Below are 27,903 nucleotides of genomic sequence, written 5' to 3'. Positions count from 1 at the left end.
TTGTTGTTTTTCTTTTTGGAAACGAAAACGCTGCATGCTCCATTGTTTTCTAATTTTACTTGGTAGCGCTTTCAATGTTTATACATATCTTCAGCCCGTAAAATAATACACAGCATTTCAAATATGCCCGAATGCATGTGTAATCTGTATTCTACTGTACAATAACTTGTGATGTACTCTAGTTTATATCTCAATGTATAAGTACCTCCTTCGTTCCATCCACCCTCTACTTGATAGGCGGCAGTTGCTGCACTCCATACAAAATCGTCAGGAAAATTTTCTATCAGAAACTCGTTTTCTTGCGGCATATGACCATCTAAGTCAACTCCACGGAATCCATTGTTGCTTATAACATTTCTAGAAAGGAAATTGTCATCAACAATGAATGGAATTAGATGAAGTATCGAAACGGACAAAACGGTCATTTTTCTAAAGTCAATCTCATTACAATTCATTTATCACGCACAACTTAACAGTAACAAAACCCGTTTTGTTTTGATTGTTACAGACTTGCAGATCTGAGACATTTGAAGCCATTTAGCTGGCTTACGGAAGGTTGATGGTTACCCGTGATGCAATAATGCACGGAGGGGCACTTATGGTCTTCATCCACCATCAAAAGCTGAAAACTCGCCATATGACCTATAATTGTGTCGGTGTTTAGATAAACTAATAATTTTTTGAACATTATTAAATCCTCCCTAATCATTACATAAAAAGATGTTTAAAATGCAAGAATAGTTTTCGGTCGCCACATCTTACAGGACTGTACATGTTAGTTTTAACACTTAAACTACTTTACAAACAACATATATATATATATGTCTTCAACTATAATAGTTTTCAACAAAGGTGTGTTACCTATACCACACTGCTGATGCCTTTGGAGTCCTTGTCCTTTCAGGATCAGAGAAGTTTACGAAATGCAGACCAAATCTCTCTGTATATCCGCGTGCCCACTCAAAGTTGTCCATCAAAGACCATGCTGTATATCCCTTGACATTGCATCCGTCGATTTTAACGGCTGAATTAGAAAAAGATCTCAAATTACTGAATTATGCTGCCAATCTGCTATCCATAATAATAAACGATACAAAATATTTATAAAGTAATCTAATTTAACACAAAGTTTGGAGATCCATCATCCTTAGCTTCACGTTGGAACTTGCAGACAGAAAATAGACAATTATTACTTTAAAAGTATAACTTGAACAGAGCTGAACTGGTCCTTTTGATTTCAAAGCAGCTGGTGTCTTTTTCAATTTATTAGGCTACGACGAACTGGTCGTCAGCATCGAAAAGTCGCAATATGACATAAATTATGTAGGTAAAACAAAAGCAACAAAAAACAAACAAAAAGCGATGTAATGATTGCACTTCGAAACTTATATTTCTGTATTTAAAACCCTACCGCATTATGACCAATTATTACTGAAACTTCGGGAAAAGATTTATCGATTGCACTTTGCAATATCTACATCAGTATAAGACAAAATATAATCAAAGAACATACCTTTTAAAACATTGTTGATATAATTTTTATAGAAATATATTCTGTGTTGGTCATTTAGCGAACCATTCCTATCAGAGACCCCGTTTTCGGTGATATAGACAGGTACATCTCCGTACTGATCTTTGATCCAGTTTAACATTCTCCGTATTCCCCAAGGTGTTACCTTCAGCCAGTCTGATCCAGATCTTCAAAACAGCAGAAACAAGTGCACATTTTAAACAATATGGCATGCTATATAACAAAGTAGTTGTGGCAAAAGTATCATTGAGAGAGAGGAATAGCGATTTAGTTTTAAATACGTAATATTGTGAGCTTATTCACCATACAAACTTTATTCAAAATACTGTAGAATTTCGCGCGAGTAATAATTTGCGGTTTGATAAACATATAACTGACATATTAGCGATCTTTTGAATATTCGCGGTAGAATGGAATTCGAAAATATTAGTGAAAGATAAACCAATATGACTATATCAGTTTTCAGTATAGCTTTTTTTAGAAATCATCAGCTTGATACGTTTCATTTTAGACTGTACTAAGTTCTAATATACCTATAAGATCAAAATATTATTACCCTAGCCAGTTTGGATCTTTATCTTCATTGAGTTCTTTGTCGCAGTTATAAGAGCTATCGGAAATATTGCACGTGTGGTGAGACACCCACACAGAAGTGTAATGGTTTAGTCCAAAAAAATCGTAAGTACCTGTTGTAACAAAATACAAGTCACGTGCTTTTACCTATCTTATATGCAATTATATAATAGTTTGATTGAACAACAGAAGTATATTTCTTTATTTTCTAAAAATGCTAAATCTTAAATGGTTTCATTCATTTCTTATGTCGTGTTATAATGTATACACTTGACAATGAAAAGACGGATGGAAATCAACAAATTAAATAATAAAAATTTTCAAAAGAGCATGATAAAGATTATTCAAAATTAATGTGAAACTGACATAGTACCTTAATGTGACTCGCCCACAGTTCGGGTAAATTTTTCAACATGTTAATTTCCACCAAATTTGGCAAAGAATGTTTATATGATACTGAAACATGACGAAGTGAGTTAAAACATATATTAGACGTAGGTTAAAGGGCAAGTAGAAAGCTAAGCTTTGCCTCATTTTTTTCAAAGCGTTGCATAATATTTTTGGTTTTTCATTTCGATACAAAAACACTTTGTCAATAAATGTATACGACTGGTCATTTTCATATTGCTTTTCCTTTTCATATGCCCCCTTTTTTGACTTAGCTACTTTTGGTTAGATTTTTGTATGTAAGCTGGTATCTCAGTACCCACTGATGGGAGTGGATTGAAACTTCACACAATTGATCATTATGATGATCTTGCATGCAGTGCACAGGTTCCATAACTCTATTTTGCATTTGCCCCTTTTTCGACTTAAATTTTTTTGGTTACGTTTTAGCTTCCATAACCCTGTTTTGCAACTTTACAAAATTATGCCCATTCATTCAATTTACAAGACTGTTGAATTGTCGAGCGTTGCTGTCCACCGACAGCTCTTGTTTAGACTTAAAGCTAACATGTAATATAATATAGATTAAAACTTCCAATTAATCTTGTTTATTCTGGCTAAATTCCAATTTAATTGTTTGTTTGTAATTTTGCATCGGTTGTCATAACGCTAAGTCGTTGCTATGGTATGTATCGCGAGATTTCGTAGCAGACGATAATTTATAAGTAAAGTCACGTGTTTGCCGTGCTTCCGATTTGCCATTCAGCACGAGGCCGTTTTAAGAACAAGACATGAATACCAAATATGCTAAGCGATAGTTATGCCACGTGGCAAAAAACAAGAAGTGTTGGGTACCGGCAAGGTATAAGAGAAACGCCGCAGATGGGATGGAGAATTTTAGAGGTAATTTTATCGACTTCCAGCAAATTATTTGAGTCTCACGGTCTCGTGTGTCAGCAGTCATTTCGTAATAGGAAGACAGAAAATTCTGTCCTTTATCGAATGTAGTAATCAAGCTATTACCACAGATTACAATTCGGTTTCAAACTGCGGTACATAGGACCGCGTAAACAAAGGAAATGAGACTTTTTTATTACTCAGATTTTATGATGCAGAATATTAATACTACATGTTTACTTTAGAATGTTATTACTGTGCATGTTCATTCGAGCTTAACACACACAATGTATATATATATATATAAGTAGGGGCGAATTGAAGGGTGCGGTGGAGTTAGTGGATTTCACTCCTAGGTTTCAAACACCGGTACGATAGAATGTCGTTCAAACAACTGTTGATACAATATTGGTTCAATCGAACGTCGAAGGGATACGTTACATACCTTAATTCAGCCAGACAAATTGCGTGAACTGCTGAATCCATTTAAAATTGGTCAGTATCCTATAAATCGGAATTGCGTGAAATTTTATCAAAATATTTTAAACAAATAAATTTATTGCCCACAAAAGTTAGGTCACCACGTTTGTTTATAAATTAGAATAGGGAGCTATGAGGGCACGCATTGACCGGCGGGTGACCGTAGCAAGCAGTAGGTACGTGAAAGAGTCCTTTATAGGAAATACCCGTATAGCAGAAATTTAGTAATCAACTAGACGAACACAGTTGCAAGTATCAGCTTTGCGCAAGTAATAAACAGAAACTTCGCGATCCGTAGGCGCCGCGTATATATACAACGCGCGCATGGTACCTTCGTTTTACTATTAAAAGTTTAATATTTCTATCACCACTTGTGAAATGATAAAGTTTGAATTCTATAACAGTTAAAATAAGATAATGAAAGAAATACAGACAAAATTCTACAAAAACGGTCGATTTCAATGAAATTGCATGCTTACGAATTTATACAGCGCGTTCTTTAATTTTTCGTTTGTCCAAAAAGTAAATAAATGTAACACACTATATGCATAAAGCTCAGATGTTGGACTGCAAAATACAAAAATCAGAATGGGAAAATATTAAATAATGAACGTATTGCAGCAATTTAAAAACTTAGCGTTAACTGCTATTTAGCAAAATTTTACACATGTTAAAGTACATACACTGTGTAGTGCGCTTTCCTTGATTAATAATGGAATGGTCCGTTATCTCGGTAGTGTTATTCAGTAAAAATAGTAATTCAGATCTAAATATAGCTAGGTAAATCATTTTGATCACCCTATTTGGCTGACGAGTCTATAAATAGAATTTTTGCGACTTAGCATAAAGTGTATTAACAGGATGTCGTAACGTTTTGGTAAGTTTGAATTGATTTTATTATTGTTGTTTTTAGAAAATATAGGGATAAGCAGTTCTTGTCAGTCAAAATAATTCGACTGTCGGATTGTTGTATGTTTGTGATTGGCAGTCCAAACGTCAAAACTGTTATATTAAGGACCAAAATAATGGTTCACAGTCATATATAAGTTACTGGTTTTATCGCCTGCGGGTAGGCACAGTACAAATATAGGTTTATATCATCAGAACAATTTGTAATTTTTTATTTTTACATAAGGCAATGAAGAATTGAATTCCTCTTCTGATAAATTTAAGTTTTATTTGAATTTATGTCCAATTCGTGAAATAATCGGAAATTGCTTCATTTATTTTGGTCATCAGAGTGTTTGACGCGAGTAGGGATATTGCCCACATATATATTTATACGGGTGCTAGTTTCTTTATAAAAATAAATAAATAAATAAAAACATGAGCTGTCACTGGTGTTGGATGGTGCCCCACAGCGCTTTGGTCTTGTGGCTCTGACCTTTGACCTGGTGACCCCGGGGTCGCGGGGGTCGTATACTCAATAAGTACTTTCAGCATGTGAAGTTTGAGCATCCTGGGTGCAGTGCTTCGCGAGTAAGACGTCTTCAGGCACAAAGTTGACGTGGCGGGCGAGCGATCTAACTAACGGTCTGACAGTTGAAAACTAATATGCATCCCTAATAATTTAAATTTTAACAATATATAAGTCTAATGCGATATTTGGTACAGCAGCATTTCAAATTATTTGAAGACGAACAGTATAATGAAACAATAAGAAAACATACAACATGATAATGTGATATGACAGTACTTTATTCAAAATCGAAGTTTTGATATTCGAGGCATTTTATAATACATTGCTAACTTGAATAGTACTTTGTATCACTTCTAAAAACTTGAACATACTTGGTCTTGTAGGGTAATACTTGGAATTTGTTTAATATAATGGTTATTGGTCCAAACTTTTCCGGACCTTGTTCTGACTAGTTGTATGGTTTTCTTTTTCTTTGTTTGTATGTTTTTCTTGACTATTTCGCGTCGGCGAAACACAATGTAACAATACAATTTAAAAACATTGTTCTCGAACGTATCAATTCGGTTCAAATCATAATGCATTCATTTGAAACAAATTGTTGTTATACTTCGGATACGATCAGTATACCTTTTGAATTTAACAACTGAGTCGGCCCTAACTCATTCGAAGGCAAGTTCCAGTTGGGAAGGCCCACGATTTGTTAATGAAAAAAAAAAAAAAAAAAAAAAAAAAAAAAAAAAAATGGTAATCACGCTACTCGATATCAATTTCCGGTGATATTGCGCAAGTGCACATCTTTCCGTAGGTTTAAGACTTTTTAAAACTTTTAAACGCATAGTTTTTGTATTGGCAAGGCTTGGGATCCGTCTTTATGGCTAAGGGGTACCTGGTAAGTATATGGTACATGGAAATACCTGGTTACTGTATGGTACCAAATGGGTACCTGGTTTTTATATGGTACATGGAAGTACCTGGTTTGTGTATGGTACCAATGGGGTACCGGGTTCGTATATGGTACATGGAAGTACCATAAGGTTTTATGCAGGTGGCGCTTGTTGTCATATGTCATACACCCAGGATTCGCATGTCACACATTCAGTATTAATGTCATCTTTTTAACGAAGAATAATCGGAGACTTTATAAGGTTAACCCGAAGTTACCCTGTAATTTGTCCGTCGCTTGCTGGTGCAAGAGAAGTGTGTGTCTTTAGGGCTTAAAGCACGCGATACAATTGCTTGCTCTCGGATAATAACGGTTCAGTCCGTTTGGGAATATTACCATGGGATTCATTGAATGAACGTGTTCTATAACTAGTATTGTAAGAATATTGGGGGAAATAAAAAGAAATTTAAGTTATTTCTTTGTTATTTTGTGGCGGAAAATTCTTACGTCTGGGTGCGACTAGGGCATGCCATACTGAGTTGTTAACTGTCAATTACTAAATCTTTTTGCATACTCATGGGTCCCTGACCAGCCGCCGCCATTTACCGGGGTTGGTGACACTCGTGGGTTCAAAATTCAATTTTTTCTGGTTCATTTTTTCGAGCATATAAGAATTGGTCAGACAGCGAAAAGGGCTAGGCGTTCTTATAGTTGCTCAACCATTTACATAGGTTACATTTGTTGTTATTAGGTTTATGTTGCGCCAATGGTATCTGGTTCGTATATGGTACATGGTGTACCTGGTTATTGTATGGTACCAAAGGGGTACCTGGTTTGTATAAGGTACATGGAAGTACCTGGTTCGTATATGGTACAAAATGGGTACCGGGTTCGTATATGGTACATGGAAGTACCTGGTCCGTGTATGGTACAAAATGGGTACCGGGTTCGTATATGGTACATGGAAGTACCATATGGTACATGGAAGTACCTGGTTCGTATATGGTACAAAATGGGTACCTGGTTTGTAAATGGTACATGGAAGTACCTGGATTTTATATGGTACCAAAGGTGGTGCCTGGTTCTACCTGGCTTTGGCGCAACGAGGTTCAAATTATCTAAGGCATGCCCAGGTCGCACTCTTTGTGAGGATTTTCAACTTCAATCGCCATTTAACGTTTGAAGTTGTAAGCCACTATGACCGTCTTTCAATCCACACTTACCCTAAACGAAAAATAAACTTGTGTTTATAATCGGAAGTGTTGTTATTTTCTTTTAAACATGAAAGCTTAGGTTATATGATGGTACGTCAACCTAGGAATTCTATCCTAGAATAATATAGATTAATCCTTCCAATTAATCTTGTTTATTCTGGCTAAATTCCAATTTAATTGTTTGTTTGTAATTTTGCATCGGTTGTCATAACGCTAAGTCGTTGCTATGGTATGTATCGCGAGATTTCGTAGCAGACGATAATTTATAAGTAAAGTCACGTGTTTGCCGTGCTTCCGATTTGCCATTCAGCACGAGGCCGTTTTAAGAGCTACCCGCCCACCGCACCCCTTTTTAGCATAATTTAAATACTATTTCGTTTGTTTTATGATACTATAGATTTTCAATCAATAATTATAATGGTAAAGTATTAAGGCAGTTACACGTTATATGCAATACTTAGCCTATTTTTACAACATTCTTGTTACTTTTTTGCTGCCGAGTTTTTCTCACTCTTTCAGAATGCTTTACTTTTTATGGCATCAGATGTTAAAGCACATGAGTCAAGAAACGCTATAACCAGACAGAATCGACACAATATGCTACTTTTGAAGTTCAACATCATAGTATCGCTCAGAAGCCAATGATTATATCATTCAGCCTTATTCGGAAGGATCACAGGATACGATGAAACCGGTGACACTGTGATGGAAATGTATTCTGTACTAGTTCAAAATATCTATATTGACCGTTAATATTCACCAGCGTTAACTTTTACTTGTGTTAAATGTGCTTATTTAAAGAACTTGACACTTTAAGACATCTTTGCCTAATTTATGATTTTGATTACTTATACCATTTGTAATCAGATGTACATGGTGACATTTAGAAATGATGTGAAGTGCCTGTGTTTAGGAGATACATATATTCCTGTTTGTCAACTTTTACTTAGGTTTAAAGGTGTTTATTTGAAACACTTGACTCTAAGACATTTTGCCTAGTTTATGATTATGATTACTTATACCATTTGCAAATCAGATGTACATGGTGACAGTTATAAATGATGTGAAGTGAGTGCGTCAAGGAGATATATATATTCCTGTTTGTCATTTTAAAATTGCTTAGCTTGTTATATTAAGCCGGTACCAGAACTTATAACTTTAAACTCTAAATATTTTCTTTTACTTTCATCTCTTTTATTTATTTTCTCTCTTCTAATCTTTCTTCTGTCATACTGGCGGAAAGTTCTTACGTCTGGGTGCGACTAGGGCATGCCATACTGAGTTGTTAACTGTCAGTTACTAAATCTTTTTGCATACTCATGGGTCCCTGACCAGCCGCCGCCATTTACCGACACTCGAGGGTTCAAAATTCAATTTTTTCTGGTTCATTTTTTCGAGCATATAAGAATTGGCCAGAGAGCGAAAAGGGCTAGGCGTTCTTATAGTTGCTCAACCATTTACATAGGTTACATTTGTTGTTATTAGGTTTATGTTGCGCCAATGGTATCTGGTTCGTATATGGTACATGGTGTACCTGGTTATTGTATGGTACCAAAGGGGTACCTGGTTTGTATAAGGTACATGGAAGTACCTGGTTCGTATATGGTACAAAATGGGTACCGGGTTCGTATATGGTACATGGAAGTACCTGGTCCGTGTATGGTACAAAATGGGTACCGGGTTCGTATATGGTACATGGAAGTACCATATGGTACATGGAAGTACCTGTTCGTATATGGTACAAAATGGGTACCTGGTTTGTAAATGGTACATGGAAGTACCTGGTTTTTATATGGTACCAAAGGTGGTGCCTGGTTCTACCTGGCTTTGGCGCAACGAGGTTCAAATTATCTAAGGTCGCACCCTTTGTGAGGATTTTCAACTTCAATCGCCATTTAACGTTTGAAGTTGTAAGCCACTATGACCGTCTTTCAATCCACACTTACCCTAAACGAAAATAAAACTTGTGTTTATAATCGGAAGTGTTGTTATTTTCTTTTAAACATGAAAGCTTAGGTTATATGATGGTACGTCAACCTAGGAATTCTATCCTAGAATAATAAGGTTATTAAATTTTCAACATCTTAATGTTTAGATATGAAGTTGAAATTTCAGGAATGTGTGATAGAGTATTTTAATGTTTTATTTAATAGTATCTTATAATTCAATATTATGAATGGCATTTTACTTTTTATGACCTTTATATTTGTATGTATGTAAATATTTGTACAATGATGAGACTCAAATAAACTACTATTGAGAGAAATGTTTGTTGTTGTTTTTTTTTCCTAAAATGTGGGAACGATGCGCTTTGGAACAATATCATGATTTTTATGGGGGGAACAAAATATTGTAGCAACTAACCATTTATTAAGCGTTTTTCTTCATCTAAAAATGGTGGAAGTCTGGATTTGTTCAGTCCCTGTTCTTTGCTTCTTCTATCAATTTGTTGTTTCATGATGTCTGGGTAATCACCATTTACATAAATAGGATGGGCAAACCATCCAAGATGGAACTGAAGACCTCGCTCTGCAGCGTTCTTATCATCTGGGTCAAATGGATTCTTCGGTACCCACCAATCACAATTCATAGTTATTCCAACCTGTCCTGTAGAGAAATATAGCATACCATGTGTATAGGTATCTAAAGGCGATTCGTAAATGATCATTTTGTATAAAAGGAATCTTCGCAATCTATTTTTTAAATTATTTTCAAAAGTGGTATTTCTTGCAAACTAATTGATGTAAGCATTACTGTAGAGAAAACAATCAAATTTTCTGAAAAGATAAACTTCGTTACAATGCATTTGTAGTCTGGAAAAATATATACTTGACTATTTCATATATTTGATAATTAATTATATCTTTATCTGCACGTGTCATATTTTATGATACATAAAAAATTCATCCCGTTGGACCAAAATGATGCCATAATCACCTTAAATTATCAGCACTTCGTACATTTTTGTCCAAAGATACTGAACATTTTCACTAAATCTGTAAATATTTGTGAATATTTATGTTATTTTTAAAGGTCTTGAAAATCAGTTTACCGTGTTGCTTGGCCCTGTATTTCTTCTCATATACTCTATAGGCCTTAGCATGGGCTAGAATAAGAGTCCGCGAAACCGTGTATATGGCTGTACCACTTGTCTTCAAACCTATAAATAAAAATGTTGCTGCCACAACAATGCCACCAAAAACCTACTCTATTGAAAAAAGGAGATGTGTTTATGTATTTTTTGTGGAAAATGGGGCTATAAAAGTAATGATAGAAACTACTATAGCTAAATTTCTGAGATTGCCATATATTTGTAAAAAAATTAAAAACAATCGTTATCAGTTATTACAACAACATGATTATACAATGAAAGTATGTACCTGGTGCCATGGCTGCATACTCGTGTCCCAATAATGATACAACCCATGGCTCATTCAGCGTTATCCAGAACTTCACCTAAAACAAAATATGTCAGGAATAAGGTAGTCATAAGACAGAAACAGAATTTAAGCATTAAGCAAAATTATCTATTTTTAAACTGTTTTATTATTAATAAACACTGTCGCTTTCGCAGTCCTATGAAAACCTTATCGTGTGTTATTATTTGTCCTTGGCAGTCGAATCGACCTTTGGCAATACGTCTTAGGCAAACACAACTACCCACCCTGGGCCAAATAACAAGGTCATAATAAAATCATAGAACTAATAACATTGTACACATTAATATATATTTGATTATTATTTAAGCAAATCATCTGACAATCAATAAGACACAAAGAGCAATATTTCAAATACCCTGTCTCCAAAAGCATTGAAACAAACATCAGCATAATCGGCAAAATGTTCAGCCGTAGTTTCATTCCTCCATCCTCCGTAGTCCTCCAATGCTTGAGGTAGATCCCAGTGATACAATGTTATCATAGGAGTTATACCAGCACCTAGGAGAGCACCTATCAACCTGTTGTAGTAATCTATACCTTCCTTGTTGGGAACATCACCATAACCATTGGGAAATATTCGAGGCCACGATATCGAGAACCGATAGTGACTGACCTGAAAGGATATTAGCTGAGCATTATTTGGACGACACTGCTGTAAAATAAGTTCTTCTTAAGTTAGAGTGGCTTAGTTACTAAATTTTAAAACATATTCAAAATGTTATGTCTTGCCTATCTCCATGTTCTGTCTTAACGTCTCATAATGTTGAACTACAACTAAGTTGTCGATGTTTTACGTAAACATGATCAATAATTTATATTTTAATTCATTGAAAAGTACAAAAATTAACAATTTCATGTGCAAAATAAATCTGCGAGACAGGTTGTTACATTTATACTTGATATATGTTAATTGACTAAAGCACTGATGGCTAAGTAGTTAGAATATTGTAAAATATGGGCATCTATGTTTATTTTTTTTAAATCTTGGCTTACCTCACAACCAGGGTGTTAAGTTAAATATTTGTTTAATTTAAGATAATGAAAAACACCGTTTTTGACCAGCTTAAATGTCATATCAATTTCGGCATTACAAAAATATGATAAGTACCTTTTTATTGTATCACTTTACAAATATATTTAGAGTTTATTACTTCTATGTACAGTGTAGTCTTTCTCCAAAATAGTCTAGGTTGGTAGTTACAGGAGTATAATAATAAGTGAAAGAAACCGTGTATTAGTTACATCCATCGAAGTCTTCTGCATGGCATGACTATGCGTTATAACAAATGTTAATAACTGACAAAAAATATATCCAAATACATACTTTAGTATATCATAGAAACAATTGAATACACACCCCTAGTGCTTTAAGAATTTTTACATCCTTTTCATAATACTTGTAGCTGTAGCATGCCATATTACCAGTATCATTATTGTCTACTTTCCCCGGTGTTTGAGAAAACGTGTCCCATATACTTGGCCCACGGCCTGAAATACATTTAGTTACAAGTATACAGACTGTGGCATTTGCTGAAGCAGTGTATTCAATATTTCTCTGCCAAATAAGTATATGGTTTACAATTCATGTCATAATATATGAGGAATATAATATCAAATGTAATAAAAGTTCATTGTGCTGTATGTTATACGTAAAGGTGAAAATGTGAGTTTTTAGGAAACAATAACGCTGCAAGTTCAATAGTTTTCTAATTTTACCTGGAAGCGCTTTCAATGTTTATACATATGTTCAGCCCTAAGAATGATAAACAACATTTCAAATATGACTGAATACGGCCGAAGATAAATGTAATCTATACTCTATTGTACAATTGTACTCTAGTTTATATCCCAATGTATAAGTACCTCCTTCGTTCCATCCGCCCTCTACCTGATAGGCGGCAGTTGCTGCACTCCATACAAAATCGTCAGGAAGATTTTCTTTCAGAAACTCGTTTTCTTGCGGTATATAAACATCTAAATCATCTTCACGGAATCCATTGTTGCTTATAACATTTCTAGAAAGGATATTATAGTCATCAACAAAGGATGGAATTAAATTAAGTATCGAAACGGACGACAGAGACGAAGTAAAACTAATTTCATTTTTCTATAAACAGTGTCATTACAATTTACTCATCAAAAACAACTTGATAGCAATTAAATTCGTTTCGTTTTGATTGTTACAGAGATGAGATGCAGATCTAAGAAATCTGAAGCCATTCAGCTGGCTTACGGAAGGTCAGTGGTTCTACCCAGGTGCCAGTCCGTGATGAAATAATGCACGAAGTAAAACTAATTTCATTTTTCTATAGTGTCATTACAAATTACTCATCAAAAACAACTTGACAGCAATTAAAATCGTTTCGTTATGACTGTTACAGAGATGAGATGCAGATCTAAGATATTTGAAGCCATTCAGCTGGCTTACGGAAGGTCAGTGGTTCTACCCAGGTGCCAGTCCGTGATGAAATAATGCACGGAGGGGGTCCTGGGATCTTCCTCCACCATCAAACGCTGGAAAGTCGCCATATGACCTATAATTGTGTCGGTGCAACGTTAACCCCAACAAAAAATTAAACCTGACTTACAGCTATAGCGTTTACCTGTAAAACATTGCTGATGCTTTTGGTGTCCTATGTCTGTTTCCATCTATAAAATTCACTCCGTAGAATCCATGATACTGTTGAGGTCCGGAAGTACCGTCCTCGTAGTCTAGAAGCGACCAGGCTGTGTAACCTTTCACATTTACTCCATCCAGATTGGTAGCTAAATAAAATTAATTCATTTTATTTACATTTTACATAGGCGATCAGTATGAAGCAGCGACGGTTTCATGACCGCCATACTGAAGGGGTGACGCTGTTGTGACTATATATTTTCTGACCATAACATACATGAATTCTAACACGATCACAATTGTTTTCATATCAAACGAAGAAAACCGAAACTGTGACGTTATTATGAAACAAAATCACTGTTTGTACGTCGCAACTATATCGTCAGCTTTAAGAGCCACTGCAGCGCGTTGGAAAAGAAAACCACACAAAAACAGGAAATTTTACTTAGTGGACGTTGTCAAGCATTAGACAGTAATTCCTGATTTCGTGTTTTAATTGAAATATTAAATCTAAAATTGAATACAATCATTTTTGTTCAGATGCGTATTATAATATCACTCGGGCTGCGCTCATGCTCAACTTGGGCTTTGGATATAACGCCATAACGTGTACTCCAAAGCCAAGATAATATTGTTCATTTTATAAATAAGAATCAAACATATTTCATTTTTTACTTTAAATAATTGTTCAAGAAAACGTATTAACATAAATACCTTTCAGCATTTCATCAATGTACTCTCTGTAAAAATTAACCCTTTCTGTGTCATTAAGCTGTCCGGTAGAATCAGCAACACCATTAGACGTAACATAAATTGGAACATCCCCGTAGTGAGCTTTGATCCAGTTCAATGTTTTTCTCATTGCCCATGGGCTGTCCTTGGGCATCAAAGAATCTGGCCTAAAATGTATACATTGACTTTTAGTAATTGTTTGTTACAAAATACGTCAAAAGAATTATAAAGATTTAACTGTTTTCCCTTATTTCTCAAGCTTTATCTACAGATTTTAATTTTTACAGATTGACGACCGTGTTTTTCCTAATGGTTCAGTTATTAAAAATAGTGGCACACGGTGTTGACAGAGATGGGAATAGAGGTAACAATGTTTAACTAACTGTTCAAATATCTAAGAGAATGGTACTAATAGAAAGGGAAAGAGAGATTGCCATGCTTGTCTAATGGATTAAGTATGTAAGAGAGCGATACTTGGTATAGATAGAAAGGGAAAGACAGATTACTGTTTTGCTTGATGGCTCAAGTATCTAAGACAATCATTCTTGGTAAAGATAGGAAAAGAAAGAAAGATAACATTGCTTTGTCCATGGTTCATGTATCTGAGACAATAAAGTAATTACTAATATTCGGTACAGATAGAAAGGGAAATAAAGATAACAATGTTTTGCCTAATAATTCAACTATCTTAACGTCAACCTAACCTTTTCCCGGAGGCTTCGCTTACTTATTCGTACTTTCATGCAATGTTTAACACATGTGAAGACATGATGGGTATGTCAATGTTTACCACAGTTTTCCTTAATTTTCCATAATTACTTATCATTAAAACACGCGTACTCGTTCCATCTAAGATCTTGTTTGCATTCAACACCACTATCCGGCCAAAGACCTGTTTTACTGGCGTCATATTCATGCTGTTGACATAACTGCGCTGGTTGGATATTAACAGCGAAAAAATCTGCTGATCCTGCGAAGAAATTTTAGAATACATTATGAATTTCATAAACTTTAATCATATCATTCTTAACATTAAACTTGTTTTTAGAACAGATTTTCAGAAATATTATTGCAAAAGTCTTACTTCGGCAGTGCTACTGATGGAGGCCTAGACTTATTCAACGGTATCTGGCCTAAATGCTTTATTGATTATTTGATTACAACTAAAAATATTTCGAACAAAAACACATGGATATCAAGAAACAAGACATTAGCATATAGATCGTGGAGGCTTGCGATAGTAGTATCATATTTAATTATGGCCGTATATTAATTGAGAATTTCCCGTATCCGCTAGTCGTTGTGTGATGTATCACTCTACAAAATATATTTGTCTATACAGACCATTCAAATCTTCGGTGAACGAAGGTAATCTACAGTTCCCGTTTCTATTTCTACTGCAGATCTTGTCTTTCATTACTTGTGGATAATCGTTCCCGCCAAATATAGGCTCGGCAAACCAGCCTAGGTTGAACAACATCGCGGTCTCGGAAGCGGTCCAGTCAGATGGTGAAAACTCGTCCTTAGGTTCTCTCCATTCGACATCGAGTGCAATACCAATTTTTCCTGTAATAAGATAGCAAATCATCAAAAACTATTTGTTTTCGTCAAAATTAGTCAGAAGAGGAACCCACTTTCACACGGTTTACTTGGCCGATAGCTTATATATATCGGATAAATATACAGGAGTACCGTCAAAAAGACAAAACTGTATGTTCTGTGGAACCCTATGTCGCTCCCGGGGAGTTGTATATGACGACCGTAGCCCACCCGGATAACGCTCCCCGGTAGCTTTATACAGAGTGGATGTATCGTCATCAACATCAGAATCATCAACAAAACCCTTTGTCGCTCCCGGAGAGTTGTATATGACGACTGTAGCCCACCCGAATAACGCTCCCTGGTAGCTTTATACAGAGTGGATTTTCGTCATCAACATAGAATCATCAACAAAACCATCATTATCATCATCTACTTCCTCATCGTTTATACCCGTATGTCAATGTACAAGATCGGTATATGTCCCGTTTACAGGACTGACCCGTCGGGATAGAAGCTGTGCAGGACTCACTTTAATGCTTTTGAGCTTAGGCGAGATCATGTAAGGCATCAACAAGCGTCAAGTTAATTCTGCACCGGATAAATAATTAATTGTTAATAATTCCTAATGAATTGTAATGGAATAAGAAAAGACGAGTGAAGAGCTACGGTACAACGAGCCTTACCGTGCCAAAAGGCGCGAGTGTTGCGAGTGATAACACGATGATTCGAAGGTCCTAACACGATTCCGTTGGGATTTTTACTTGCAAGATGCTTTGCGAGGACAATGCACGCACTGTTGTTACAATATCATTGAAAACTGGCTTCACACGTTATGTTTAACCTTTAAAATAAACAGGTTCAGTTTAAACAAGGTTTTTAACGTTGAAATATGACACTGGGGAAGGTGTCAATCCAGCCAAAATGACCAATATATTTGATAACATTTATAATGGTGTTCTTAAGAAACTGACAACAACGAAAGCGATGATAAAGATGATATTTATGGAGTTTATTAAAATTATGTTGATCACAATTGTGTTGGGGAGCTTTAAAAGAAACGATTGTCCACTAGCTTTAAATAATATGTATATGTCCCCGTGGAGCTTTATGCTGATCAGAAGTACGCAATGTCCTCAGGGTGGGGGGGGGCGTTAATAGGTATCACAATGCTCCTAATTTTACATTAGTATGAAACAGTACTAAAATGCTCGAGCTATGTGTAAGTATGCACATTATAGCTGTAGATAAGAGACAACATGGTTTAACATTGTTTCGCGATTTGCCACATACTGAACAATCAACTTATTTTCGTTTTATCTGTTGTAATAACATTAAAAAACTTAACAATGTAACGCTCAAGATCTTAGAAGCACTACTAGATCCGAATAACTATAATTTAGTTAAAATTCAGTTCTTTCTGTAACACGTACTAGTATCTCAATTACCTTTCTGTGTGCCAACATATCTGGTCTGGTATAGTCTGTATACTCTAGCATGCGCCTTTAGCAGATTATGAGCAGCTATATAGTTTGTTACTCCAGGTTCGTTATTATTAGTTTTGCCATATCCAGTACCGTAACCTATACTACTAATACTGAACGGTTTGTTCACAGTTATCCACATTTTTACCTGCAATGCATGTATGATACTGTTTTAACAAACCGCACCGTCACATATATTACTAACACTGAACGGTTCGTTCACAGTTATCCACATTTTTACCTGTAATATATGTATGATACTATTTTAACAAACTGCACCGTAACATACATTAAACTTACGGTTCGTTCAAAGCAATTCTCATATTTTACTGTGCTGTATTTATTACACTGTTTTGATGAAACTAATTTTGACACAAAAATGTCAAACGTGTAAACAAAATGTGTACCAGAAAAATGATATTTATTCTATAGGCAAGATTAACACATAACCTGGTCTCCGAATTCTTTGAAACAGGTGTCAGCAAAGTCACTGAAGTATTTGACTGTTCTGTTGTCCAACCAACCGCCTTTGTCTAAAAGTAAAACATTTAATGATCTATATTTTCTATTCCTTACCTGACAATAAATGAATTGTTATATTTCATACAGGAAAGAAAACAGTCAATTAATTTACGGTTAATATTTCGGTCACTGACCTTCTGATTCCTACACTAAACAATATACAATAACATGGCCTGTGTATATAGTACATTAAGGGACCACCCAACGGATGTTCAAAATGCAGTCTCTAAACACGGCTGGTCTATAAATACAATATAATTTGGTTTTTTTATGAACAGGAAAAGGAACTGAAAAATAATCTCTTAATAGACATGATCTCTCGAGCAAGTTTGGTCGTTAATTTATATCATTTCGACATAAAACCGTGTAAAATGACTGAAGTCGCATGTTTATCACGAGCATACCTTGCAGCGCTTGTGGAAGCTCCCAGTAGTTATACAATGTCACAACAGGCTTAATATTCCACTTTACTAATTCTTTAATTAAGTCCTTATAATACTGTACTCCAATAATATTCATAGGTTTGGTGCCATTTGGAAATATCCTTGACCAGGACACGGAGAAATGATACGAGTTGACCTGAAAACCATTATTTCAATATTTACAAAAGAATATTACAATGGCATAATAAAATAAAAAAATAATAATAATATTAATAATAATAATGATTTTATAAACATCTTTCAACGCTTTGCATTAAGTAAAAGAAGTAAAATTACGAAACGAAACTTTAATCTGACAACAATATATCTAATACAATAAAATTTAATTATGTGTGTTGTAATCGTCTGTGCATTCATACATACCTTGAGATGTCTTAAAAGTTGTACATCCTCTTTATATCTGTGGTAACCATCTGCTGTCACCACTTCTCCACCTGTGTGTTTGTCCCAAATGCTAACTCCTCGACCTGAAGCCGTAACATACATTGTCAATGAAAAAAATTATTAAGGTCTGCTTTTATATACATAGATGAAAAAGTTAGACAAATGTTGAGAAAATGCTATCTTTAGCATCAACGATATAGCAGGTTTATCATAACATACTTTGATGTTGTCAGGCCTGAATCATAGGACTCTTGCGTCCAGTGTGATACGTTAACGGCAAAGTCAACAAGAGCCGAATGAATTATTGTAGATCATGGTACTGCTTAAATGGTTCTTTTGTTATATGCATATACCTATTTCTAGTGTGTTATCAGCCACAGTTTGAAAAAAAAGGTTGAAAACTCGATGAAATGGTGAACTTTTTGACGCATGGAGCATCATCGTTGCGTCATTTCTGACGTCTAATTAGACGTCACAACTAATGCAAGTACTTTAACCGTTGAACATTTTTCAGTACCCGAGTGAGGCTCGAACCCACATCGGTGAGGGGCGATTTGAAGTCAGCTACCTCAACCACACGGCCCGGCCACGGAGACCCTTAGGTTGTAATTAATTCTTTAGTGTAAACAGAGAAAAATTGTTTCTCAATAATATGCCTAACCGTCGTTATTAGCACTTCCTTCTGTAAGGTATGCAGCTGTTGCCACGCCCCATTCGAATCCATCTGGAAATCGATCGTAGTAAAACTTGCCGACAAAGTCCGGGGCTGTACCTCGCCCGCCTAGGGCAGGATAACCAGGTTTGTATCCATTCTCATTTATAAGCTGAATTAATAAAACGATGTACAATTATACAAATAATTCTGTCTTTGTTGAAAATCGATAGTCTGTATGTCTATGATCAGATAGGCTATTGATAGTCAACGAAACTAAATTATCCAGTTACAGTAAACACATTCTTCCCTTCACATTCTAAAATGGAAACGTTTGCAGATATTTATATGGTTTTCAACAAACTGCATTGTGTCATAATCAAAACAGACCTCAAGAAAATAGCTTGAACCATTATTCTAATATGCTTGCCTCTGTTAAAACACTCTTACGCTAGAATGACGTAACGTTTACGTGCGATGACGTCAAAGTTTTTGTTGCGACCAAGAAAGAGCGCTTCTATATTCTATCTAATGTTTGAGATTAAGGGCATATTAGAATCGAAATAATTTATAGCACAAGCGAGCTTTAACTATAATATACACTCGGGTGATAACACGTCGTTCAAATAATTTCACTCGGGCTGCGCCCTCGTGAAATTATTACACCCGACGTATAACCACCCATCGTGCATAAATATAGTTAAAGCACTCTTTTGCTATAAATTATTTCTTAAATAAAGTATTAATATGTCTTAGATCTGCATCTGATTTACATCGCTCTATGTCAACCAACAAAATCAAGCAGAGTTCGTTTACCTGTGTGTACCAGTAAGCAGATCCTTTAGGAATTCGAGGTCTCTCGGGATCGCTAAAGTTTACGTAATGAATTCCAAATTTCTCTGTATAACCAACATTCCATTCAAAATTGTCCATAAGCGACCATGCTGTGTAGCCTTTGACGTTACAACCGTCAAGTTTTACGGCTAGAAACAAGTATGCAAATTCGTTCATTAAAGTAACAAAAGCGTTAAATAAAACAGTTATATGCTGGCCCCTTGCTCACAAAATTATTTCAGTTTCAGCTGTGTTTGATAATGAAACTTTATTTGTCATTAATATCAAAACCGCAAAACCTCTTTAAAAAATGATAATAAATGAATTTTCAAGTTAGTGTTTATCCAGTCTTAATTGTAAGTTTCGATTGGAATTCATTCTTGAAGTTATAGTAAAATCTGCAAAATCAAAATTTCAGTCTCGAACAACTCAGCCGAGACCGAATATGTGGCCTGATTATCATTCAGTTGCCAATGTTTTAAAGTCACAACACAATGAACAGTTAATACAAACTATATGTAAAGTGTAAATAATAGCAACAAAAAAAAAGAAGAAAAATGAAGCTGAAAAATTCTTGTGTATAATTAATAAGTTTCAATTCAAAGGACGCGTATTTGTGTACAAGCTGTTAGATATTTGCTCCATTTTCCCTTGCTATTTATGCTGTTTTATATTTGTCTGTTTTGATTTCCAAATCTTTTACACTTTCTTATGCAAATCGTCGTTGTGTCAACTCTACATGTATCTCAGAATTTAGTATTATTAACTTAAAACCATGTACCTCGACAAAGGAATTCGCCATGCCCCCTATCCCCTAATACCTTTAAGAATTTCGTTGATATATGTTCTATAAAAGTGAATCCTATGATAGTCCCTCAATGTACCGTTCCTGTCAGACACACCATTCTCTGTGACATACACATCCACGTTGTTGTAATGAGACTTAATCCAGTTCAAGATCTTTCTCAGGCCGAAAGGTACCACCTTTAGCCAGCTCGATCCAGATCTGAAATTTATTATACCAACTAAAATAGAAAAGTAATAATCATCTTTATCTACACCTAAAATAAAACAACAAACCATCTTATTTAGAAATAACATCTAGCTTACTTGATCCAGATCTGTAACAGGAATGTATGGTCATTGCGTTTAAAAACTATTTTCAGCCAACCTGATTCAGACCTATACCAGAAATTTACTTCAACAGAATTTGCTTTCTTTTATCTTTTGAATGTAAACGAATATAAACTGTTCACTTTTTGGCTTTGTTGAACTTTTTTCATATTTTCTTTCTTCAGTTGATTATGTACAAAGTTTCGAATGCTTTCAAAATTCGGAACACTATTACTGACTTTCTTAAAAGGTTTTTGTTTTAAATAATAAGATTTTTCTTTTTCTTGCACTTATTTCATTCTGTTCTGTATATTTTATTTACTTACCATGTTGAATGTATAGAAAAGCAATAAAGTATTAGTATATTAATTAACTACATCATTTGCTGAAAATATTTAGACAATAAATCAGTTACAAGCTGCTATAGTTTATCTTACCAATTCAGTATCTGTATCGCTTCGGCTCAGATAACTCACTTAGGTTTAAGGCTATACATATTTTACCAGGTACCATTCAGATCGCAATAAACTAGCACATGATTTAACTAACAAACAAGAAAGATATAACCCAGTTGCTATTTCTGAAGGGATTTACTTTAATAGATCGCGCATTTGGTCTAAACATAACAATAAAACCACAAATAAGAACAAACCCGATCCAACTGGGATCGGCAAAACCACGCGTGTCTTGGTCGTCCCAGTAACTTGCGTTTGTGTCCGTTTTCTTGTCAGAAGTCACATAGCTGGAAGAGTAATGATTCAAGCCGAAAAAATCGAACGTGCCTGAAAAGCAAAAATACGATTATTTGTCTAACCGATTAAGGTGTTCTTCGTTCTATTTATCTGCAACATTTAAGGGTATCGAAAAGTGAACAAGCACGCGGTCTCGATAAAACATGCCTCCTTGTAAATGTTTGCAATAATTAACAGTAAAATAACTTTGCACTGTTGCTATTTTAACAATTAGATGCTTGTAAAAAGATCTACATGTACCATTTATTTCGGCTTTCTCTTCGTCTGTGAATTCCGGCAACCTTGATTCATTGTAGCCCTGAATCCTGCTTTTCTCACTGATGGTGTTCTTCATGACTTCAGGATAGTCGCCGTTGATGTATATTGGATGGGCATACCAACCAAAGCTAAATGCAGTTGCCCGGTCTGAGGCTTCTAAGTCATCGGGGTTATACATGTCATTTGGTTCCGACCAACCCACGCTTACAGTGAAACCGATTTTACCTACAAGTTATAAAATGATTTTTTAATCTATTAACATATCACAGACCAAGCGGATGAAACATTCTTCTCAGTAGTGGCACTGAGGTATAACAAAGGAATGCGAAATTATACACACAAGTAACGAATAAGAATACCTCTCTGCAACGTAATTTAATCGCAGACAAATGTCCTCATTACTTGTTTTGATTTGTATAGCAATCAGTAGACTTTATAAAATAATTTACCAGTAGGCCTATATGCAGAATAAACACATGTAGTCAAAATGTATCTGAATAAGAAATAAATGTGATCAAACTTTAATTATACACTGTGAACAGGAAAACAAATTATTCATTCCAAAGCAGTTTCAGTAGGAACCAGACTTAGATTTCAAATCCAGGACTTGCAAAATGAACCCAGCCAGTAGGCAACAAGTTTACAAAACAATTTGGTTACAGAATCTTCATTAGCAATACCTGAAGGGTAACCTACCTGGAGGTGGGTCGAAAGAACTGTGTAACAGATAGAACTGATATTTCAAAGGGAGTTAACAATGCCAATTAATAAATCTGGCCCCAATTTCACGAAAAAAAACTAAGTAATTACTTAGTTAAGTCTGTTATTCTAAAATTGTTTTATTACTTAAGTAATTATTATTCAAAGTTCATTTTTGTCTATAACAATGTATTTATAGCTAAAATACACTATGGTTAGTAGTTACTGTATTTGTCTGCAGTACTCATTTCAGTCACGCAAATATGATATTTCTATTTAAGCCCGATATAACGAACTTAAGTATTTGCTTAATTATTTTTCTTATTTCTATACTGCATTTTCTGTAAAATTCAAAAATTTTGTGTTTTGATCTATGAAATAGACATATGCGGTTCTGTTATGGATGAGAAAGTCAACACTGAAGACGCATAAAGGGCGAGTACAAGCATTTGAAATAACAGACTTAGATAAGCAATTACTTAAGTTTTTTCGTGAAATTGGGACCTGACTTTTGAATAGCAATAAGATCAGTAAGAAGATCCTTCGGAAGCATAGAATGCAACCAAGAAAAATAATAGCAGACTCGGTTTGATTGAGTGTGTTCATGAGAGGTAATAAAAACACCCCTTAAGCGGAACTCTATTACACAGACATTGAATTAAGTCCGTCATCCAAAAGGACCAGAAAATATAACAACACTGAAAACAAGCATGTGAAGACTTTATAAGGCCGCCACACGACACGTTAATATTGCTGTTGCGATAGTTAATAAAGTCTGTAAGAGGATCCTTTCGAAGCATAGAATAGAACCAAGCAAAGTAATAACAGACTCGGTTTGATTAACCAGTAAATATTACAGACAACACGGAAACATTACATCTACAGTTTTACCTCTATAACGGGTTTTGAATTCCTTATCATATATTCTGTATGCCTTTGCATGTGCTTTAATAATATGATGCGCAGTAATGTAGCCACCTACGTCAGGGGAGTGTATATTTGGTGGGAACGAGCCGTCAGCATACCCTGCTTGTCCAATCAACTTTGGCTCGTTAAATGTGATCCAGTATTTAACCTGCAAATTGAATATGAAGCTATATTTTACACAATTATCTAACATTACAGCGATATGGTTAGTCTTGAACTATTAACAACAACCATAAACCGGCAAAAACAAGTTTGAAAAAGTTAAGCTGTACTGGAATACAGTATACAATTGCTGTAGAGGATATTACTCTGAAATAAATTTTTAATATCTGTGTAAAACAATGTTATGTAAATTAAGCTGAATGTTTTAACATTTATTTATCCTCTTTGTCAATGGTATAGTTGATGCACATTATTTTCAATTTCAACTTACATGTTCGGAAAATCTTTGGAAACAAAGTTTTGCATATTCAGCAAAATAATCCACTATGCTTTCGTTCAGCCATCCTCCTATCTTGTTAAGTTCTTCGGGCAAATCCCAGTGGTACAGTGTCACCATTGGTTCAATTCCTACAAATAACATTTATCAAAATTATATTGGAGAACAAATGTAGGAAAATTTAAACAATAAATTCATTCATTCATAGTATTAATTAGTTTATTCTGTACATGTTAATTGTTCAAGTATCTCCCCGGATTTTATTAGCAACGAATTATTAATATGATACATTTTTGATAAGTAGGTGATATTAAATTTTAAGAAAAAGTTACACCTTTAATAATCTTTAGCCAAATTGCCATATTTGATGTCTCAAGTTACTAAGCTATAGTGAGGATTTGCTAATACGAACATATCTAGAAGTAATAAGTGCATTATATATGTGGAATTCAAGCAACACTCACTTCCAAATAAGACGCCAATATGTTGTTTTTTTAGGAAAAGACTCAAAAAGTCACGTTTTATCCAAACGCGACATCAGTTTGACTCGTATGGCAACATTAAACTGTTTTAATGGTGAAATAAGACCGCAAATGCATCTCCTAATATATTTCAAGAATATGGGAAGTAGCGTCTACTTCCCCAAAAGACAGCTTGATTCCTCAACACAATTTTATATCCTTAGTTTGAACTTGGGATAATGAGTGGCAAGTGATTCAAAATAACAGAAACTATATCCCTTAATTGTTTTTATTCCTTTCTGTCTTTAATTCTGGCTTAATTCTGACATTAACTCACCTGCTTCTTTTAAAGCTTTGGTTAGATTCAGATAATATTCTATTCCTTTTTCATTGATGGTATCGTTTATTCCGTTTGGCAAAATTCTCGTCCATGCGATCGAAAAACGGTAGTATTTTGTCTGCAATGAACCATTTCTATACAGTAAATTATCCATCACCCATAATGTAAATAATAAATGCACGTCATCACAACTTTAATAAGTATTTGAGTTTTCTCAGAAACAAACAAACAAACATTTATTAAACATTTTCCTCTCGTTTTATGCCGGTTTCTTTTATTTTACACCCTGAAGATCAAAAACAAGTTCATGATTTCTATACTAAACAATGGAAGTCTGATTGACTCTAGATCATGATAGGCTAGGATGAGGCGGGAGTGTTTGGCCTAGGTACTCGAGTTTTCATGATTAGATTATAAAGAACTATTACTTAGATTAACCTGGTGTCATAACAGGCTCACATGTTATTAAAATGTTTCTGTAACCTTATATTGCTAAATGTTTTACCCCTAAAGCTTTCAGGATCTTTATATCTTCCATATATTTATGGTAACTGTCACATGCAATATTTCCATTATCGTTGTTTGCAACAGCACCAGGCGTGTTAGCGTGGACATCCCATATACTCACGCCTTTACCTTGAAAAGGGATAATATGCAAAATCAGAATGTTTAGCATAGTTTGATACCTTCCTGATTATCAAAGAACTATGGAAGTTATATGATATTTTTGAACTGAATCTCACTTTTACATACAAATTACCTCAGGCAGACATAATTATTCTATCAAAATAAATTATAATTTTAAACAAAACGTAACACAAGTATCTTTGTAATATTTTTCCTTAAATAGATATAGGCAAATTAATGTGTCAATTCAGAACAAACCTGTAAGAATAACAATAACCATTCAATTGCTTTACAAACATACTGCAAAGTATAATTCATTTTCCTACAATTTTTATTGCCCTTTTGCAATGAACAGTCTGAAAAGAAAGCCATGTGTAAAACAATACCATCTTCGTTATATCCTCCTTCGACCTGATAAGCAGACGTGGCCGAGCTCCAGGCAAAGTCCTTGGGAAATTCGTCATAGTATATCCCATCTTCATGGTAGACTGGTCCACTTGGAAATCCACCAGGTCCATTGTAACCCCTTTCAAAGCCATTATCAGTAATTATCTGAAACATATTCAAATTGTTTTCTTCTTTTATCAGACATCATTTTCTTTTTTCTTCATTTTTGTGGGGGAATGGGGGAAGCTTCATGGCCAAATTCGCTGGATCGAAATCACTTGTACCTTACCGGTGTTGGTTCTAAACCTCGATATTGAATTCTGTTGTTCATGTGAGAAAGTTAGCTACCTATTTTTGGTGTTATATTTAAAGCGGAAGATTCGGTATTTCCTCTTGAAGTGGCCTCCGTGGCCGAATGGTTAAGGTCGCCGACTTCAAATTACTTGCTCCTCACCGATGTGGGTTCGAGCCTCATTCGTGGCGTTGATATATTCATGTGAGGAAACCATCCAGCTAGCTTACGAAGGGTCGGTGGTTCTACCTAGATGCCTGCCCGTGATGAAATAATGCATGTTGGAGCAGCTGGGGTCTTTCTCCCCCATAAAAGCTGAAAACTCGCCGTATTACCTCCAATAGTGTCGGTGCGACATTAAACCAAACAAAAACAAAATAAAATCCTGCTGGTTTGTTTTTTGTTCGAGTTGAAGAATTATTTCAGGCACTCATTGAAGAAGCTGGATTAGTTTCTTCTCCTTCCTATGTCAGATGATAAATCAGTTAAACAAATGCAGCGGCAGAAAAACAAGTTATTTTTCTTTCTATAACTAATAAACATACTTGTTTGTATAACACCGCGGAGGATTTCTTTGATCTAGAAATGTTGTCCTCTTCAAGTGTGTACAGTCCAATTTTTGTCTGTTTTTCAAGAGGCGACTGTATTTCATCGACCAGAGTTCTAACGTAAAACCCTTTTACATTTCCCAAATGATCCTTTTTTATTGCTAAAGGAAAACAAATTCAATACAGATAGACGTAATTTATAATGACTTCGTCGACATTTGCGTGTTTTTAAAGGAAATTTCACCTACAGTAAGGTTATACTTGAAAGAAAAGTTGTCAGATTATAAAAAAGAAAGAAAGAATATTTTCAGGCTGAATTTACTTTTTTTTATCGTTGGAATTTAAGTATTAAACGTACCTTTGAGAACTTCGTTCGCATGCTCTCTAATCCATTCTACTCTAATTTTGTCGCGAACACCATCGGTAACGTCCGTGACACCCGTGTCGGTAACGTATATGTCTACACCAGGGTACTTAACACTCAGCTGTTTCAGAAGAAGCCGCAAGCCTTGCGAATACATATACGTCGCCGGATCATCTCGCCTTACATTTGCAATGAGTATATTGTACCAGTTAAAAAAAACCTTATTTTTCATATAAAATAAGCGGTGATCATTTACAGCATTAAAAGAGACATCTTTTACTTAAACATATATATATATATATATATATTACAGCGTCAGTCACTACCGAAAAATACTTTCTCTGTCAAAAATACTTCGTTTATTTATACACTTCCGTTTAAAATTCTGCTTGAACTTTATTATCATTAAAAAGGTATGTTTTCGCTGACAGTAAATCGTACCTTTTCCATATGGTGTTTACACTCTGAGTAAAACCTTTGTCAGTATCTTTTCTGTCATCTTTAGCTATAAGAAAGGCTCCGTAATATGCAACACCAAGAAAATCAGTTGAATCTGTGAAGATAAATTTTTGAAATAGTTACTGCCATTGGACGTTCGTACTTTCTCGTTGTGTAAAATGATATTAAATCCACTAATGCGGCTCTTTTGTGCGGCTCTTTTACT

At 35.0% G+C, this 27,903-nt stretch overlaps 1 protein-coding gene across 3 annotated transcripts in view; it reads right to left on the bottom strand.

The window, feature by feature from the left end:
- LOC123534954 (uncharacterized) overlaps nt 1-27,903 on the bottom strand; it is a 71,234-nt gene that overhangs the window by 35,004 nt on the left and 8,327 nt on the right. The window contains exons 7-37 of one of the 3 annotated variants that reach the window (XM_053519808.1): nt 27,681-27,792; nt 27,234-27,418; nt 26,873-27,036; nt 26,035-26,200; nt 25,527-25,657; nt 25,019-25,139; nt 24,215-24,351; nt 23,746-23,929; nt 22,138-22,380; nt 21,798-21,927; nt 20,854-21,038; nt 20,015-20,181; nt 19,208-19,370; nt 18,526-18,629; nt 18,124-18,298; nt 17,648-17,730; nt 17,162-17,345; nt 15,519-15,740; nt 15,015-15,144; nt 14,157-14,341; nt 13,429-13,591; nt 12,689-12,840; nt 12,183-12,313; nt 11,181-11,438; nt 10,766-10,841; nt 10,438-10,545; nt 9,750-9,992; nt 2,088-2,217; nt 1,514-1,698; nt 862-1,024; nt 206-357 (exon numbers count right to left, since the gene is read on the bottom strand). In XM_053519808.1, the coding sequence (XP_053375783.1) occupies nt 206-357; nt 862-1,024; nt 1,514-1,698; nt 2,088-2,217; nt 9,750-9,992; nt 10,438-10,545; nt 10,766-10,841; nt 11,181-11,438; nt 12,183-12,313; nt 12,689-12,840; nt 13,429-13,591; nt 14,157-14,341; nt 15,015-15,144; nt 15,519-15,740; nt 17,162-17,345; nt 17,648-17,730; nt 18,124-18,298; nt 18,526-18,629; nt 19,208-19,370; nt 20,015-20,181; nt 20,854-21,038; nt 21,798-21,927; nt 22,138-22,380; nt 23,746-23,929; nt 24,215-24,351; nt 25,019-25,139; nt 25,527-25,657; nt 26,035-26,200; nt 26,873-27,036; nt 27,234-27,418; nt 27,681-27,792 (4,932 nt within the window). The remainder of the gene's footprint in view (nt 1-205; nt 358-861; nt 1,025-1,513; nt 1,699-2,087; nt 2,218-9,749; nt 9,993-10,437; nt 10,546-10,765; nt 10,842-11,180; nt 11,439-12,182; nt 12,314-12,688; nt 12,841-13,428; nt 13,592-14,156; nt 14,342-15,014; nt 15,145-15,518; nt 15,741-17,161; nt 17,346-17,647; nt 17,731-18,123; nt 18,299-18,525; nt 18,630-19,207; nt 19,371-20,014; nt 20,182-20,853; nt 21,039-21,797; nt 21,928-22,137; nt 22,381-23,745; nt 23,930-24,214; nt 24,352-25,018; nt 25,140-25,526; nt 25,658-26,034; nt 26,201-26,872; nt 27,037-27,233; nt 27,419-27,680; nt 27,793-27,903) is intronic. The other 2 variants (XM_053519809.1, XM_053519810.1) reach the window with 2 other exon arrangements.

The sequence above is a fragment of the Mercenaria mercenaria genome, chromosome 12 (assembly GCF_021730395.1).
Source record: "Mercenaria mercenaria strain notata chromosome 12, MADL_Memer_1, whole genome shotgun sequence".
NCBI classification, from domain to species: domain Eukaryota; kingdom Metazoa; phylum Mollusca; class Bivalvia; order Venerida; family Veneridae; genus Mercenaria; species Mercenaria mercenaria.
The sequence above is the reverse complement of the archived record's forward strand: the minus strand, read 5'-3'. Positions and strand labels throughout refer to the sequence as shown.